We start from the raw sequence: 17,555 nt of genomic DNA, 5'->3' as shown, positions 1-17,555 counted from the left end.
TCCTCACATTTCGCCGTTTTTCGCGACGACACATTGAATCCTGAAGTTTCTCTAAACGCGATAAAGATACAAATTGAAGTTTTCAATGCGAAGAAAATTATTATTCCTGACAGGAGTTATTTTTAAGAGCTGAAGTGAAGTACTTAAGTATGGGCAAGTACGAAAAAGACAAACGAAAATATTGTAAGGAGTGGGAGTCCACCGAATGGGCTAAAGGTAAACTTGTGTATTTTACAAATGATACTGTAAAGAGTGTAAAGCATGAATGCGAGCCTTTGTACATACTACATATGTATATAATGTGGTGCTTTATTTCGTATTCGATAATTTCGATACCGTGTTTAACGTTGAGATAAAACCGTTATTGTAGGATGGTTGCAACACATTGACTCGGCAAAATACAAGAATCCGAACGATCCAAACGAAGCTTATTGTAAAATTTGCGATCAATCATTGAGACGTCATCTTTCGGATCTTCAAAAACATGCACGTTCGAAAAAGCACAGGGAGAATTCTGCAGTGTTGAACAGGACAAAATATAAATCTTTGATGAGCCACGGTAACAGCCATTGAGATTGATTCCATGTTTTCATTCTCCAGCCTTATCCTCAAAAGTTCATCCGTTACACGTTAAGCTGGAGGATATAAAGCTGAGAATGTTTTAAATAATAGAAACACAATGAACTATAGTGCAGAATTCTTGTATATTTATATGATTTATCTTTTATTATTTGAAGGATATCAGGCTACAATAACTGCAGAGAAGAAAATCGTGGATATAAAGCTAGCATTATATATAACAATGCACTCATCTATTCGCTCGGTAGATCATCTAGGCGAGCTTCTATCAATCTTAGGGAAAGGAAGCAATCTCGAGAATCTACGATTACATAGGACGAAATGCTCAAATATGATAAAGCACGTGATTGCACCTGAATCCTTTTCTGTTCGTTGTCAGTCCAATGTTTCTGTGTTAAATGTGCCATTGCAAATTCAAATCTTGCTCTCTTTTTTTCTTTTTTTTAAATTAACTTTTGCCGGGCTTCTGACGGATCGTCCTTCAAATAAACAAGCATTCTTTAAGCCTTATAATAATATTAATTGATAGATTTTTGCCATAAAAACTCAAAAATTTGGCTTAGATTTCGGTAGCGGTGCATTAGCGGTTTTGTTTGGAAAGACAACAATTTCGCGGTCCTCATGCATAGTCGTAATTTTTGATCGGCCGCTGGATCGTAACTTTACATGGTCTCTCATCTTAAAATTTCTTAATACATGTTGTACGACTGATTTTGAAGTCTTACATGCGGCGGCAATGTCTTTCACTGTAGTACCCTTTGCTCGCATAGAAATCATTCTTCTTCAGCTTTCTTTTCGCGTTCTGTCAAGGTTTTGCTACAAAATTTCAATATAACGAAGAAGTATCTTTAGTACTAAGACATGGCAATAACAGATATCAAAATTAATTTAAAATGTATATTATATACATATATTCGAACAGGAAAAATAAGAAAAATTAAAGCAAAAAAGTTAAAATTGTTTTATATCTTTCCGGAACTATTGTCTATTTAATATAATTCTTTTAATATATATATAATCCGGGACGGGGCGAGATATCTCGAAACATGTATGTTTTATATAAAAAAATATTTTAGGTAAAATTAATATAAATTACTAATATAGTCGTACAGTGGAGTGTGTATATTATATATGTGTGTATATACATATAATACAGTATCGTGCAAAAGTTTGCGTACTTTTGATTTTTTGGACTTAACTTGGTTTTACTAATCTGCCATCTGATTGATCTTATTTTTGGATATTTAAAAGAAATACTAAAAGAAATAAAAATAACTAATTTTGAAATAAAAAAATTCGTTTTAATTTTAAGCTTATCATTGATTTACATCTCCATAAAATCTCCAAACAAAAATTCAATCATTTTATTGAATTTATTCAAGTGAGCCTATTATTTTATTATGGGGACGGCGCGTGCCACTCTTAGCCGCTAAGGGCGCTAGCGAAATTGGGGACGCATCGAACTGTCACAGAGTACTGAGCATATCGTTAACGAGAAAATCTGTGTACATAAACGTGAATATTTCGGAATTTTTTAACATGCTGGGAATGTGTGTGGCATATGGATGTAAAAATAAGGGAGGGCATCGGTTCCCGAGGGACAAAAATGACAAGATGAAAAATAAACGGTGGATCATCACTGCTATAAAACGCGAGGATTCATGTCCGAATAAAAATTCGCGACTAAACATATGTTTCATTATGTCTATTAATTTTATTGTAAACTCATCACTACTTTCAAAGCCGGTGGTAATATAATCCTCAGGTCTAAAGTGGTTTGTGCACAGCGAATTTGTATTCGGACATAAATTGCGTTTTATAGCAGTGATCCACCGTTTTTTCATCATCTTGTCCCTCGGGAACCGATGCGCTCCTTTATTTTTACATCCATATGCCACACACATTCCCCCCGATTCTCCCGGCATGTTAAAAAATTTTCCAAACCTCTCTACTCATTAAACGTAAACATTATGAATAGCCACCATTTTTGGTGCTGCCCTCTGCGCTGAGCTTGTCATCTCGCCGTCCTCATTAAAGAATTAAATTCTTGCTTGTTGATTTTATCAAAAAAATGAAACAACACAAACAAATACGTTCTCGACGTCTTTTTCATAATCCTAACCTTATATCTTTTAATTTTTACTTATTTAGGAAGTCAAAACATTTTTGTCAAGAAAATATTTTATTTTAAATCAAGAAATGATAAATGGAGCACAAAATTGACTCAACAAACTAGACGTTTGTGTATGTATGTAAAACACATTTTAAAATTAATGTCATATCAGGATAAATACTTGAATCTATTTTAAAATGGACGAAGAAAGTATAAAGGAGGAGAAAAAGGAAGTCGTTGGAAGAAACGATATAGGGGGGAGGGGGGGGGCGAGGGATATGAAAAGGAAAAGAAAGGAAATGGCAGGGGGGAAGAGACGTGGAGAGTGGCTTTCTAGAACGTAGCAGGTATAAAAAACAAGGATAAGGACTTCTGGGAAGGGATAAAGGAATGGGATGTGATTGTAATGATGGAGACTTGGATGGATGAGAAAGGATGGGAGAAAGAGAAAGAGAAGTTACCAAGATAATATAAATGGAGAGTACAGTTAGCAGCCAGAAAAAACAGGAAAGGTAGAGCGTGCGGAGGCATGTTATTAGGAATAAGGAAAAGTGTAGAAGAGGTAAAGGAAGGAAGGGGGATGGTAGAGGAAGAAGGAAAAATCGAAGGTAAGATAAGAATAGGAAAGGAAATATGGAGAATAATAGGAATCTATGTAAACAACGATATAGACAAGAAGTTAGAAGGTTTGAAGGAGTGGACGGAGGAGAGGGAAAAAGGAGTAATAAGGACTATAGTAGGTGCTTTAATGCGAGAACAGGAGAGGAAGGAGGATGGCAAAAGGAAGTCGAGGGAAAATAGGGGAGGAAAAAGGGAGAAAATCTAAAGACAAGAAGGTAAATAAGGATGGTAGGAAACTACTGGAATTTATCGAGGAAAGAGGATGGATGATATTAAACGGAGGCATGAATGGGGATAAGGGAGAATTTACATACACAGGAGGGAAAGGTGAGACAGTTATAGACTACGTATTAGGGGATGAGGAGGTTAGAGAAAGAGAGAGTAGAAAGACTGGAAGTAGGAGAAAGGGTAGACTCAGACCATCACCCATTAATACTCTGGGTGAGAGGTAGCCCAAAGGGAAACCAAAGAAGGAGAGGAGCAGAAAGAATAAGAAGAAGAGGGATATGGAGCGAAAAGGGAAGAACACAATTTAGGGAGAGGCTAGGTATGATTGGAGGAAAAAGAGATCTGCAAGAGGAGATAGAGGAAGGAACGTCGAAGATAAGAAGAGTAATAGAGGAGAATGAAAAAGAGAATGAAAGAGGGGCTAACAGGAACAGAAGAGGGTGGTGGGATGAGGAATGCAGGGAGAGAAAGAGGGGAGTGAGGAGAGAACTAAGGAAAAGGAGAACTGGAGAAAAGGAAAAAGAGAGGCGGAAAGATATAGAGAAGGAAGGAAGGAGTATAGGGAAATGTGCGAAAGAAAGAAGGAGGAGAAAGAAAGGATGATTAGAGAAATAGGAGAAGAGAACAGAAGGAAAGGTATGGGAATTGATAGGCAGAGTGAGGAAGAGAAGGAAGAGGATAAACGAAAAGATAAAACCGGAGGAGTGGAAGGAATATTTCATGGAACTAATGGGTGGAGTGGAGAACAGGGTGGTGAAAAGGGAAGGAGGAGGGGGCAGACAAGAAGAGGAAGAGATAGAACTGGAGGAGGTAAGAATAGTAATAAAAAAACTGAAAACAGGAAAAGCAATAGGCAATGACGGGATACCGAACGAGGCGTGGAAATTTGGAGGAAAAGAAATTGTGAAATGGATATGGGAAATATGCAAACGGGTCTGGAGGGGGGAAGGCTGGCCGGAGCAATGGAAGGAAGGTGACATAATCCCAATAGTAAAAAAAGGAGAAGGGCGAGAGGTGAAGGACTATAGAGGGATAACTATCATATCTTCGATGTACAAAATTTACACGGCGATATTAGCGGAAAGGATAAGGAAGGAGATAGAAACGAAGAATTTGATTCCAGATAATCAAGCAGGATTTAGAAAAAGAATGGGGACGATGGATCAAATATTTGCTTTGAACTACTTGGTGAATAGACAACTAGGGAAAGAGAAAGGAAAGATGACAGTACTATTTGTGGATTTGAAGGCGGCATTTGACTTAGTGAATAAAAAAGTATTAATTAAGGCCATGAGAGAGGGAAAGAGAGGAGTGAGACAAGGACTGATAGACAGGGTAGAGGAGGCATTGAGAGAAACAAAGAGCAGAGTGGGAAAGGGAGGAGAGAATGGAGGACAATTTTGGACGACGAAGGGCTTGAGACAAGGATGCCCGCTAAGCCCAATATTGTTCAATTTGTTAATCGCGGACATAGAGGATTACATATGAAGAAAGGCAGATGGGGAGGCATGAGATTAAGAGGTGAGAAAATATACACGCTAATGTATGCAGATGATATAGCACTGTTGGCGGAGGAGGAACAGGACATGAGATTGTTGCGCTGCGCTCCGCTAATCTTAAGCACTTGCGTTCGCGCCGCGCACTACCGGACTCGCGTAAGAGAGACAAGACTCGTTTATAAAAGGCACTTAGGTTTATTCAAGATCTTTATACAAGAATGCGTATCTGAAGGAAAACTCGTCCGAACGTTCCGAGTCTCCCCGTAAATCAGACAGTCGAAGTAGAAAATCAATATATCAAAGAGTCCCGTTGTCAAGAGACGCGCTTCGGCTTGAAGCTTCCGCAGAGCGAAGTTCAGGCTTCTCGTGAGCGAAGTTCAGTACGCAACAAGTGTCTCAGCACGGGCGCAACACTGGTCAATGATAAGCAGGTTAGAGGGATATCTAGACAGGAAAGGCTTAACACTGAGTATAGAGAAGACAAAGATAATGAGGTTTAGAAAGGGTGGAGAAAAAAAGAAGAAGTATGACTAGAGATGGAAGGAAAAGAAGTTAGAGGAAGTCAAAAAGTTCAAATATCTGGGGTATACGTTGAAGGAGAATGGAGGACAGGAGGCGCATATTAGAGAGAGAAGAAGGAAGGCAGCAAGAGAGTAATGAGAGAAGTGTGGGGGATAGGGAAAAGGATGTGGAAAAGACTGCAAAAGAAGGATCTGGCTATATGACACCCTGATATGGACGGTGATGGGATATGGGGTAGAAATATGGGGATGGAAGGAAAGGAGGGAGGTAGAAGGTATTCACGAGAGATATCTCAGATGGGTACTTGGATTAAACTGGAGGACGCCAGGATATATGGTTAGAGATGAACTAGAAAGGGAAAAGATGGGAGCTAGAGCAAGTAAGAGAGCATAGAAGTTTGAAAGAAAACTGGAAGAAGGTAAAGGAGGAGAAATAGCGAAAAAGTGTTTGGAAGAAATGAAAGAGAGATGGAAGAGGGGAAGGATAATAGGAAGATGGGAGCAGGAGAGAAAGGACTATCTGGAAAAAATTGGGGTAGAAGTGGAAGGGAAGGAGGAGTTAGAAGAGGAGATATTGGAGAAGAAGGAGAAATGGAAGGAGAAACAAGAAAGGATGGAAAAGATCGTAGAATCGAAGTACAATAGGTGGTATAATAGAGTATAAGGAAGGACGGGATTCCGGATTATCTAAAGAAGGGATGGGAGGAAGCAAGATGGAGCAGGGTTGCAAGATTTAGACTGGTAACGAAGTGAGGGAGAGACTATACTGGGGAAATGAGGAGAATAAAAAATGCAGGATATGTGGGAGGGAAGAGGAGACATGGGAACATATATGGGAGGAATGTACGAGATGGAGGAGATGGACGGAGGAGAATAGAAAATGAAGAGGGAGGATCCAACAATTAACGAAAGAGGACCGAGGAGGACGAGACAGCGAAAAAGATTGAAGAGGAATATGTCTATAAAAATTATATGTAACATAATGTATGTAAAACATAAGTTATTGTAAATTGGATGTACAGGGTTGGGTACGTCTCTACAAAACGCCCTTTTAGACCCCTTGGGGTAATAAAGTATCATTTTTATCTATCTATCTATCTACTTGAATCTATTAGATTTTTTTGGAAAAATAGGTTTATAATAAATTTTACTATATATATGTATATAAACATACATACAATACATATGTGTAATTGAAAAATAAAAATAAAAATTTCACTTATTTAATTCAAATGTGAGTATCTTACTTTTGGAATTGTTCTTGGATTTAAATCATATCAATGTTATTTTTTTGATTATTTATTTTTATTTTAATTAATAAAGATTAGAGTCTTTGTTCATTTAATTTAATCCATTTTAATTTAATCGTTAATGTTTTGAAGATATTACCTAGACCCAGAGTGCACTTCTTTCTGATGACGAGTGAGGTTCGATCGCTGACCAAAAGTTTTTTTGCAGATAGAGCATTCATATTTATGGGTGCTCTTGTGCTTCAACAGATGCTCATTCAAGTACCATTTACGTTTGTACACATTCGGACATTTTGGGCACTTGAATTTGCTCTCTAAGTGACTCTGCAACAAAGCGCTTTAATAATATAACTTTTAGTTTTTGTTCTGCATTTGTCAAAACAGTTAAACTTAATGTACTATGTAAAAAAGATCACATAGAGTTTTTCGATATTTTAATTAAAAAGTTATTTATACAAATTTTGGCAATAAATTTCTAAAAATTCCAGATTTTTATAGGTAATACATACATTTTTGCTTCCTCATAGAGGAAGCTTTGTTTTTGCAAAAAAAATTTTTTTAGTTGCTTTTGCCAATGTGTTCAGAATGTTCTAAAACGTCGAAAAATCGTTATTTTAAAAAATGTCGGTATGTGTGTATGTATGTGTGTATGTGTGTATGTCTGTGCCAAATTTACCGAAATTTCTATAACTCCAGAATTGATCAACCAAATTTTAACGAATTGTATATAAAATAGGGGTAGAAAAGACTGAAGAATATAACAAAATTAAAAATAAACCGATATCTTAAAATTTACAGAAGTTAAAGCTATTACAAACATTTTTCTAAAAATTAGGGACCTTTGATCACGTATAAAGCTGAGTCTAATCAACCAAATCTTAAAGAATTATATATGAAATAGGGGTAGAAAAGACTGAAAAATATAATAAAATTAGAAATAGATCGATATCTTCAAATTTGCGGAAATTAAAGCATAAACAAACATTTCTGCAAAAATTCAAAACTTTATTAAAAAAGAACCCCTTGATTATTAGCAATTTTTATTATGTGTGTATGTGTGTATGTATGTGCCAAATTTACCAAAATTTCTATAACTCCAGAACTATAATCAACCAAATCTTAACGAATTATATATGAAATAAAAAGGTAGAAAAAACTGAAGAATATATAGAATTAATAAAAATTGCTAATAATCAAGGGGTTCTTTTTGCTTCGTCAAATTTTTTTACTCAAGAATTAGAAAAATAAAAAAAAACAATTTCCAGAAAATTGGTAACAAAAAACTATACACTCTGTTACTCTATAGTACTCCCCGGAAAATTCTACCCCTATTTCATATACAATTCGTTAAGATTTGGTTAATTAGTTCTGGAGTTATAGAAATTTCGGTAAATTTGGCACATACACACATCAGAGTTGAGAGACCTGTATGTAAGACCGTGATCTTAAGACATCACTTCCTCTATGAGGAAGCCAATTAGAAATTTGCACTATTTTTTTACTTTTTTATTTTTTAAATGTAAATTGGAATGTAATGTTAATATTAAAATTCAATACTGGTTTATGTGTTAATTAAAATTACGATATGAAGAAATCCTGAAAATGTGTAACCAAACTTATTTTATTAAATATTATATATATTTTGGTTACATATATAATTATATCTTTTTTATGTATCAATTTATTATCAGATTACAAATAGGGAAAGAGTTGGATAGGGTTGGGTACGTCCCTTAAAAAACACCTCTGCTCCCCCTTTGAATTGGATAAAATTGGATAGGGTTGGATACGTCCATTGAAAAACGTCTCTCCCCCCTTGAATTGGATAGAATTGGATAGGGTTGGGTCCCTTTAAAAATGCCCTTTAAGGCCCCCTTGGAGTATATAAAGTATATATCTTTATCCTTTTATTATCAGATTACAATCTCACGTAATTATAATCTCGTATTCTTTCACTCAAAGCTTTTAACTCTTTAATCAATTTCTTATAAAGGCTTTAGGTGGGATGAAGATTAGTCCATCTCGAGAGATGACAACTATACAGTCGACCGCCACACATGTCACCCCTATATATAATTATTATAGACATCGAATTTTTTTATGCAGATTGGTGGAAAAGAAAGCAATTATTAACTAACAAGGAAACTCACGGAAGTGTCCCCCTCCGATTTTGATGAGCTTTTAGTATGTTGTTCTCTGGATGAAAATAAGGGACACGTATTTTTCTATACGTGTCCATACGCGAATTTAAGGGGTGAAACACCCCTTTAAAAAAGATCGGTTTCCCTCTTTTCAGCCGAATATCTCCAAAACTATAAAAGATAATAAAAAAAAAACACACTATTGGATTGTTCGAAGGATACAATTCCAAATTTAAATCTAGTAGGCATTTATTAAAAATGCCTTTTTAATAAAAATGTTCGAATATTCTGTCGAATATTTCGGACCCAAAGTTACTTCTACCTGCATCGGATTGTCTCCTTTATTTGTTTGATAGCTAGCGGGCTGTTTCTGTGTCTCTTGGTTCGAAGGATACACATCCAAATTTAAATCTGGCAGGTATTCTTCTTTAATAATAATGTTCGAATGTTCTGTCGAATATTCCGTGCCCAAAGTTACTCCATCCTGCATCGAATCGTCTCCTTTATTCGTTTGATAGCTAGCGGGCTGTTTCTGTGTCTTTTGGTTCGAAGGATACATATCCAAATTTAAATCTGGCAGGCATTCCTTTTTATTAATAATGTTCGAATATTCTGTCGAATATTTCGTGCCCAAAGTTACTTCTTCCTGTGTCGGATCGTCTCCTTTATTCGTTTGATAGCCAGCGGGCTGTTTCTGTGTCTCTTGGTTCGAAGGATACAATTCCAAATTTAAATCTGGCAGGCATTCCTCTTTAATAATGATGTTCGAATATTCTATCGGATATTCCGTGCCGAAAGTCACTCCTTCCTGCATCGGATCGTCTCCTTTATTCGTTTGATAGTCAGCGGGCTGTTTCTGTATCTCTTGGCGTTGATTCTTCGAAGATTCCTAGAAGTAATAAAAATAAAATAACCGAGTTAATGCAAAATATACCCAAATGGACCTGAACGAAAAGATATCAGCTCGAGGATCTAGCAAGTGCAATTCTGATTAAGAACATATCTACATGTACCTTATTCATTATAATACTACTTATTATTATATAAATTAAAATGTAATGTTGATATTAAAACTCAATACTGGTTTGTGTGTTAATTAAATAAAATTACGACATGAAGAAATCTTGGAAATGTGTAACCAAACTTATTTGATTAACTATTAAATATATTTTTAGTTAAATTTATAATTATACCTTTTTTATGCCCTCGTGCTTCAACAGATGCTCATTCAAGTACCGTTTACTTTTGTACACATTCGGACATTTCGGGCACTTGAATTTGCTCTCTAATTGTAAGTGAGTCTGCAACATAAGCAACAAAACTCTTTAATATAACTTTTAGTTTTTGTTCTGTCAAAACAGTTAAACTTAATGTACTATGTAAAAAAGATCACATAGAGTTTTTCGATATTCAATTAACAAGTTATTTATACAAACTTTGGAAATAAATTTCTAAAAATTCCAGATCTTTATAGGTAAAAAATACATGCAATTATTTTTTAAATATATTTAAAATATACAGCAATTTTTCTTACAATTATATGAGCGCGCAACATCTTTGTTGGAAGGCGATGACAGATATATTATAGAAATCTAGTTAGTTTTTGAAAGACGCGCCCGTTTGTTCTGCGCGTCTCCCCGAGGTGTCTCTCGTGTTTTTCCGTTTCTGTTTACCGCGCGCGCCAAGCGTTACGAGAGCGCGCCCGTTTTTTTCATTACGTTCCTTTCCGTTCTGGCGATCTAACCGTTTTGTACAAGAGAAAGAATAAATTATTTTGTAGTTCGTCAATTGACTGGTGTGGCTTGTTCTGTGCACCCCAATTTATATTACAACAGGTTATGGGCCCAGTCCCGTAAAAGATCGTGTGTGCACGGATCAAAAAACTCAAAGGAAACAACAAAGTCCTTGAGGTTAGGAAGAATCTTCTAGACGAAGGAGAGTGATAGCAAAAGAACGGAAAAATGGAAAGCTCAAATCAGAACGTAATCAAATTCACGGGTGAAAACTGCATTACGTGGAAGTTCCAGATAATGATAGTATTGAGAGCAAAAAGCGTATATGACATTGTGACGGGAACAAGGAAACGGCCCGCGGCATCGTTTGAAGAGTGGGAAAAGCTTGATGTAAAAGCTCAAGAAATAATCGTCACAAGAATGGAAGAAGGTCCTCTAGTACATGTGCTGTCGTGTAGTACGTCCAATGAGATGTGGGAGAAGCTGCTTTCGGTGTACGAGAAGAAATCTAAAGTAAGCGTTCATTTGCTACAGCAAAAGTTCTTCGCGCTGGAGAACAAAGGAGAAAGCAATTCAGTGTTTATTTCTCGACTGGAAGAAATAATAAGAAGCCAGTTAAGACAGATGGGAGAAGACATATCTGAAAGTATGTTTATTACGAAAGTATTAATGTCGCTTCCAGACAGACTTTTCGTATCGGCCTGGGAATCCACTGCGGCTGACTCTCAAACACTGCAGGAGCTTACTTCAAGACTCTTAATAGAAGAGGAAAGGATCAACTCTAGTGAAACGGTAACAGCCCTGGCGAGTAGTACGGACAGCAGCAGGAAGAAGCAGAGTGGAAATCGAGCGATTAAATGTTTTGTATGTAACAAAATGGGACACATAGCCAAAAATTGTTTTAAAGCAAGAGATCAAGAACAGAAGAGAAAGAACAGAGAACATGCTATTGTGGTGTAAGAAGCCTGGACATTTGATGGCTGACTGTCGTCTCAGGAAGAATAAAGAAGAAAAGAAGAAACCGACGCAGGAAGAAACAGAGGGAAATGCATTCCTTGGCGAAACTCTATTGGCATCGAATTGGTGTAACGAACAGGAAACAGCGCTCACAGGAAAACAACCATTAAGCGGAATTGATTGGTGTATGGACAGCGGTGCGAGCGAGCACATGTGTAATAACTTAACTTTGTTTGATTGTTACAGCGAGGTCACAGATAACCGTAAGGTAAGGATAGGCGATGGAACTTGCCTGAAAATATGCGGTGTTGGCACGGTAAAATTATCGGCGTGGAATGGACATGAATGGGTAAAGACGCAAATATCTAGTGTATTCCCACACAGCACATAATATTGCAGAAATATTGCAGTAATATTGCAATATAGTGGAAACATTACGTATTACAATGAAATATTTCAGAAATATTACTGATGTATTACACGTTTTTAAATAATATTGAAATATTATTTTGTAACGTTCGCGTTTTCTCGCTCGGAATTCGCTCGCCAGGCCAGGGTGAGAAAACGTGGAGACACTGGTCCGTTTCACATGAAGCTATTTATTCACACTATTTACAGTACATTTTGATGGAGGGCGTGAGTGTCAGTGTGTGTGTGTGTCGCTCCGCTGAGCCGCAGTGTACGTGTACCGGGTTGATGCGCGGTCGGACGGACTCGCGGACAGGCGCGGAGGCACGGTTGCCTTGCGGATTCGCGGGTAGGCAGGTCGGTCAGGAGCTCAGTCGGGGGCGCCCAACTGAGCGGCCCGTACACCGGGAGCGCCCGGCTTGAAGACGGGAGCGCCTGTCTTCCGTACGGCGGAGGGGGTCAGGAGCGCCCGACCCAGAGGCAGGAAAGGGCAGGTAATGCCAACCGGGAGCACCCAGCTGGGGAGGCCCGTACCCTGGGAGCGCCCAGGTGAGAACGGGAGCACCCGTTCTCTGTACGGAGGAAGTCGTTGGGAGCGCCCAACGTGGTGAAGCGGTCTCGGAGAGAGGTCGTGTCGGGAACAGGAGTCGGACAGGACTGGTGACTCGAGTAGGCTCGAGTCCCCTATTTATACCCCGAGTGCGGTCGGTGGGGGCTGTCCCACCACTGGGGCTGCCCCACCGCTCGGTTGCCCCCCCCGCTTGGGCCCAGGAGCGCACGCTGAACATGTGCTTAGTGGCCGCCAGGGCCGTAGTGCTAGTGACGAATACGCGTATCGTCACATCACCCCCCCCCGTTTGGAGAGGAAATACACAAGTTTATTTACGCTTACAACATTATTTTATTGCTGCCTGTACAGTTTACCGGCGCTGGCACGATCGGAGATTGCCTTGTGGGTCAAACCTCAGGACCCACAGAGCTCCACTGGCGCGGGCCCGGAACTTCCGGTTGCGGGTAATGGCGGATCGGGGCACTTGTACCCTCTCCCCGGTGGGTAACGAGATCCACAGTAAGTCCTTGAGGGGGGAGGTGGCGGAGGCTTGTGCAACTTCGGCGGTCAGGGGGGGGTAGGGGCTTGGTTGGCCAGGGGGTCGGGCCGTGGTGAGGGAGGCAAGGGTGGGCGTCGTGGCGGCGCACGCTGGTGGGGTGGCGGGGGGGGGGCGGGGGGCTGGGCGGGTGGTCTTCGGGCCCTGGTGTGCGTAGCTTCTGGTGGCTTCCTCGCCGCACTTCGTGCGGCCGTTGTGGTTGTTGCGGCCGGTCGGGCGGTCTGGCGGCCGGTCGGGCGGTCTGGCGGCTGGTCGGAGGGCCGGTCTGAGCCCTGGTGGTGCCTCCCCGGGCGCGGTGCGTCTCGGCGGTCGGAGGGCGACCGGGCGGGTGGTCGGCTGGTGCTTGGTGGCCGTTCCGTGGGCCGCAGGTTCGCCCGTACGCGGGTGGTTGGCAGGCGTCTGGTCGGTCGTACCGGTACCGGCTCGATTAGGATGGCGGCCCGGCGGCGGTTCTCGGCGTCGCCCTGCTGAATGCGGGTCCCTACACTAGGCGCCTGACGGCGAGGGACGTCCGCTGGGCTGGTGGTCGGCCCGGCGTCGATTGGCGTCTCCCACAGATCATCGAGATCGCTAATATCGCCAAAAAGCTCCTCTAGTTTCGCGCGTGTCTCCATGTTCACGGACTGGCTATGCTAGAGCAACTGAAGGTCTTTTGCGCCGCGGGCTTATATACCGGTAGCGGGCGTATTCTTTTCGTTCCTTTTGTGAGTTTTTCCGGCTTATGAATGCGGACGTCATTTTCCCCGAAACGGTCCGGGCGCGGTTCTCGTGATTTTATGTTTGTAAACACGCGGCGCTTTTGCCTTCGCTATCGTAACCCCGATTCTGACCAGAGCTCTCCGTGCCCGAGGCGAGCGGTTCCGGCGCGTTCTTTAAATCTTGGACGTGCACATGTCGGTGCCATCGTCCCCGGGGGTCGCGTAAGTCGACTATAACGGGCGAGATGATTTTTCTGACCTCGAGGGGTCCAGTGTAGCGGGGGGCCAACTTGGCGTTAAATCCCGTAGCTTTCTTTGAGAGTGGATACTCCCTCTTCCAAACGAGGTCCCCGACGCGGGGTCTCCAATCCCGCCGCCGCAGGTTGTAGTGGGCCTCCTGTCGTTGAAACGCTCGGGCCATGTTGACCCGTACTACCTCGTAGGCTTCCTCTAGCCGGCGCCGAGTCTGGTGCGGGGCCGGGTTTGCCGCATGGCGACGGTCCTCCGGGTGTGGGAGGGCGAGCTCCCGACCGTGATTGAGGTACCCCGGCGTGTACCCGGTGGCTTCGTGTCGGGCGGTGTTGTAGGCGAATTGCAGCGGGGCTAGATGCTCGTCCCAACGCCGGTGGTTTTTGCCGACATATTGGGTGACCATGGTCTTCAGCGTCCGATTGGTACGCTCGACCGGGTTGCAGTGAGGTGCCCTTACGGGGGTGGTTCGATGCTCGATCCGGAAGGCCCGCAGGACTCCCTCAAGTTGTTCCGACTTCAGATGGGTCCCGTTATCGGAGATGATCTGGTCGGGGCACCCGTGCTGGTAGATGATCCGGTCGAGGATTGCCTTGGTAACGGCGGGTGCGGTAGCTCTACGAAGGGGCTTAAGCTCGACCCACTTTGTAAACCGGTCCTGCATGACTAGCAGCCAGGCGTGGCCCTGGGTGGATCGCGGCAACGGGCCGATCAAGTCCAGGGTCACCTGTTGCCAGGGCCGGGTGACAGGTGCCGTGTGGAGGTTCCCGGCTGGTTTGGTCGTCGGTGCCTTGTGCGCCAGGCAAGTCGGGCACTGTCGGACGTAGCGGGTGATGTCCTGGAACATCCCTGGCCAATAGAACAGACGGGCCATGCGGGCGATGGTCTTGGCGACCCCGAAGTGTCCCGCCGTGGGATCCTCATGGTGTCTCCGCATGATCGTTGCCCGTTCCTCCTTCGGGATGCAGCGCTTCCATTGGTCCGCCGGGTCAACTTCCCGAAAATCCACCTCGTGCAAGATGTGGCGAAACAGCCGTCCGTCCTGGATGCGGTAATCTGGGAATTCGGTGGGGCGTTGCCTTGCTCCGGTCAGGATTCGCTGGTACCATTGGCACTTCGGGGTGGCCTGAGCTTCGCATACCTCCGGTTGCCGTGAGAGCGCGTCGGCGACCTTGTTGAGGCTGCCCTTTCGGTAGCGTACGTCGAAATCGTACTGCTGCAGTTCAAATAGCCACCGGCCCAACCGGCCGGTGGGTTCCTCCAGGCGTTGCAGCCACCGGAGGGACTGATGGTCGGTCACCACGGTGAAGGAGTACCCCTCTAGGTATCCCCGCATCTTCTGGATGCCCCATACAATCGCGAGGCATTCTAGCTCGGTGGCGCTATAGTTCTTCTCCGCGCCGTTGAGCGTTCGGCTGGCATACGCCACTACTCGCTCTCCGTCCTCCTGGTGCTGGGTTAGCACGGCTCCCAGTCCGTATGCGCTGGCGTCCGTCTGGAGCACGAACCGGCGATCGAAGTCCGGGCAGGCCAGCACGGGGGCGGAGGTCAGTGCCTCCTTCAGTCGCTCGAAGGCGCTCTCTTCGTCTGGCCCCCAAGTCCACTTTACTCCCTTCCTTGTCAGGCGGGTGAGCGGGGCGGCTACCGTCGAGAAATTTGCGACGAATCGCCGGTACCAGGAGGCCATGCCCAAGAACTGTCGTACCTTGCGTACGGTGGTTGGAGCCGGCCATCGGGCCACGGCGCTCACCTTATCCGGGTCGGTGCGGAGGCCATAGCGGTCCACGATGTGGCCTAAGTAGCGGAGTTGGTCCCGGCAGAAATGGCACTTTTCCGGGTTCAGGCGGAGTCTCGCTTCTCGGAGGCGGCGGAACACTTCGCTTAGAAGCCGGAGGTGTTCCTCAAAGGTGCGGTTGACCACGATAATGTCGTCCAGATAAACAAGGACATGTGGCGCTAGGTCCGGCCCCAGTATTTCGTCTAGTAGTCGTTGGAAGGTAGCTGGTGCGGAGTGTAGGCCGAAGGGCATTACCCGGAATTGCATGAGGCCTTTTCCTGGGACCGTAAAGGCGGTGACTGGCCGGCTATCGGGCGCCAACAGTATCTGCCAGTACCCATTCTTCAGGTCTAGCGTTGATAGGTATCGGGCTCCCCGCAGTTTATCCAAAGTGGCCTGCACTTGTGGCAGGGGGTATGCGTCCTTTTCCGTGACTTCGTTTACTTGCCGGAAGTCGATACAGAACCGATACGACCCGTCTTTCTTCCGGACCAACACGATAGGCGAGCTCCAAGCTCCGTGGGAAGGCTCGATCACGTCTTCGCGTTCCATCTTTTCCACTTCCCGGTCGACAACCGCCTGCATGGCCGGATTCCTGGGTCGGTACCGCTGTTTAATGGGTCGGTCGGTTTTAACCCGGATCTGGTGCGAGATCCGGTCGGTCGGGCCGCGGATGTCCTCGAATAGGGCGAGTTCCGTGAGCAGGAACTCCTGGAGGCGGCGTTCCTCGTCGGGGGTTCGGGAGGCCAGTCCCTGGGCTACGGCTCCGCATGCGGAGGTCGGTGCGTCTTTGCGCTGTGCGGTCGCCCGTAGCACGATCCCGGTCCGGGCCCATAGGTCGACGCCGATTAACACGGCGCTTTGTAAAGACGGCATAATCAGGAAGTCGTGCTCCAGCACCTTCCGGCCAATCTTTACCGGGAGTGTCATGGTCCCGGGTATTGGGATGGACCCTCCGTCCGCCAGATGAACGGAACTTGTCCCCTGTCGGGTCGGGAATCCGAGGTTCTCCGCGTAGCGGGCGATGTCCGTATTAATAAAGGATACCTCCGAGCCAGTGTCGATCAACGCCCGCATAGCGCGGTGTCGTATGCGGACGGAGATGTGTGGCCGCGGCTGGTAAGTTACTCGGACGGTGGCGGGGTCCGGGTGGCGGCGGCTTCGCCCCCGGCCCGTGCGGCGTTTCCCGGCGTCGGGTGACAATCGCGGGTGAGGACGCCGTCCTTGCCGCATCGAGAACAGAACTTCTTGGCCGGCCGTTTGCAGTCCAACCGGGTGTGTCCGCGCTGTTTACAGCGCCAGCAGCACTCCTCCCGGTTATACGTCGTACTGGCAACGGACGGAGTAGTGGCCGGAGTCCTGCGCTCTGATTTTCGCTCGCGGTTTTGCTCTTCAATAGCTTCATATTCCGCGGCGCGTGCGTGCAGATCTCCCAGGCTGGTAATGTCATCCAGGCGGATGTAGTATTTATATCCGGGGCTCATATTATCATACAGCCGTTCGAGCTGGTCGTCCGCTGGATATCCTCCGGCTCGTCGCATGCTCGTAAGGAGCGCTGTTGCGTACTTGTGAAAGGGCTCTTCCGGTTTTTGAAACCGTCCTTGGATCTCTCGCGACAACTGTGCGCGGTACCGCCGGGGCAAGAACTGATTGCGGAAGTCTCTTTGAAAATCGT

The 17,555-nt window shown here is 44.3% G+C and overlaps 3 protein-coding genes across 7 annotated transcripts in view; 1 reads left to right on the top strand and 2 right to left on the bottom strand.

The window, feature by feature from the left end:
• The first annotated feature begins 12 nt into the window (after nt 1-12).
• LOC143896920 (uncharacterized) lies at nt 13-1,163 on the top strand. Its single transcript, XM_077405089.1, has 4 exons — nt 13-216; nt 371-559; nt 738-922; nt 1,143-1,163. Exons 1-4 carry the CDS (start codon nt 150-152, stop codon nt 1,161-1,163), a joined length of 462 nt encoding a protein of 153 aa, XP_077261215.1. The 5' UTR covers nt 13-149.
• Nucleotides 553-10,623, bottom strand: LOC143896841 (uncharacterized). 5 transcript variants are annotated; one of them, XM_077404934.1, is made up of 6 exons: nt 10,487-10,623; nt 10,146-10,253; nt 9,275-9,841; nt 6,951-7,135; nt 1,305-1,395; nt 553-1,058 (listed from the first exon to the last, which is right to left on the bottom strand). In XM_077404934.1, the coding sequence occupies exons 1-5, from the start codon at nt 10,505-10,507 to the stop codon at nt 1,353-1,355; spliced, it is 924 nt and encodes a 307-aa protein (XP_077261060.1). In that variant the 5' UTR covers nt 10,508-10,623; the 3' UTR covers nt 553-1,058; nt 1,305-1,352. The 5 variants fall into 5 exon arrangements, 3 of the variants coding, with proteins under 3 accessions (XP_077261060.1, XP_077261059.1, XP_077261061.1); XM_077404933.1 differs by lacking the exon at nt 553-1,058 and having other exon boundaries at nt 1,124-1,395; XR_013256772.1 differs by lacking the exons at nt 553-1,058; nt 1,305-1,395 and adding an exon at nt 8,962-9,123 and having other exon boundaries at nt 6,994-7,135.
• The window catches only part of LOC143896840 (uncharacterized), a 48,464-nt gene continuing 41,460 nt past the window's right edge, over nt 10,552-17,555 (bottom strand). Inside the window, exon 7 of the transcript XR_013256770.1 lies at nt 10,552-10,691. The gene's annotated coding sequence lies outside the window, so the exon portion shown is untranslated. The remainder of the gene's footprint in view (nt 10,692-17,555) is intronic.

Source organism: Temnothorax americanus, unplaced genomic scaffold (genome assembly GCF_048541705.1).
Source record: "Temnothorax americanus isolate GAGA-0224 unplaced genomic scaffold, ASM4854170v1 Scaffold2, whole genome shotgun sequence".
Classification (NCBI taxonomy): Eukaryota; Metazoa; Arthropoda; class Insecta; order Hymenoptera; family Formicidae; genus Temnothorax; species Temnothorax americanus.
The sequence above is the reverse complement of the archived record's forward strand: the minus strand, read 5'-3'. Positions and strand labels throughout refer to the sequence as shown.

Bases quoted from the DNA above. Each gene is read 5' to 3' on its own strand.
- LOC143896920 (XM_077405089.1), top strand. From the start codon at position 150: ATGGGCAAGTACGAAAAAGACAAACGAAAATATTGTAAGGAGTGGGAG. The intron at 217-370 runs GTAAACTTGTGT...CCGTTATTGTAG, and splicing joins GTCCACCGAATGGGCTAAAG to GATGGTTGCAACACATTGAC. The intron at 923-1,142 runs GTGATTGCACCT...AATTTGGCTTAG, and splicing joins GCTCAAATATGATAAAGCAC to ATTTCGGTAGCGGTGCATTA.
- LOC143896841 (XM_077404934.1), bottom strand. From the start codon at position 10,507: ATGTTGCGCGCTCATATAATT. The intron at 10,254-10,486 runs GTAAGAAAAATT...CTTATGTTGCAG, and splicing joins TGTTGCGCGCTCATATAATT to ACTCACTTACAATTAGAGAG. The intron at 9,842-10,145 runs GTATAATTATAA...TATTACTTCTAG, and splicing joins AGCACGAGGGCATAAAAAAG to GAATCTTCGAAGAATCAACG.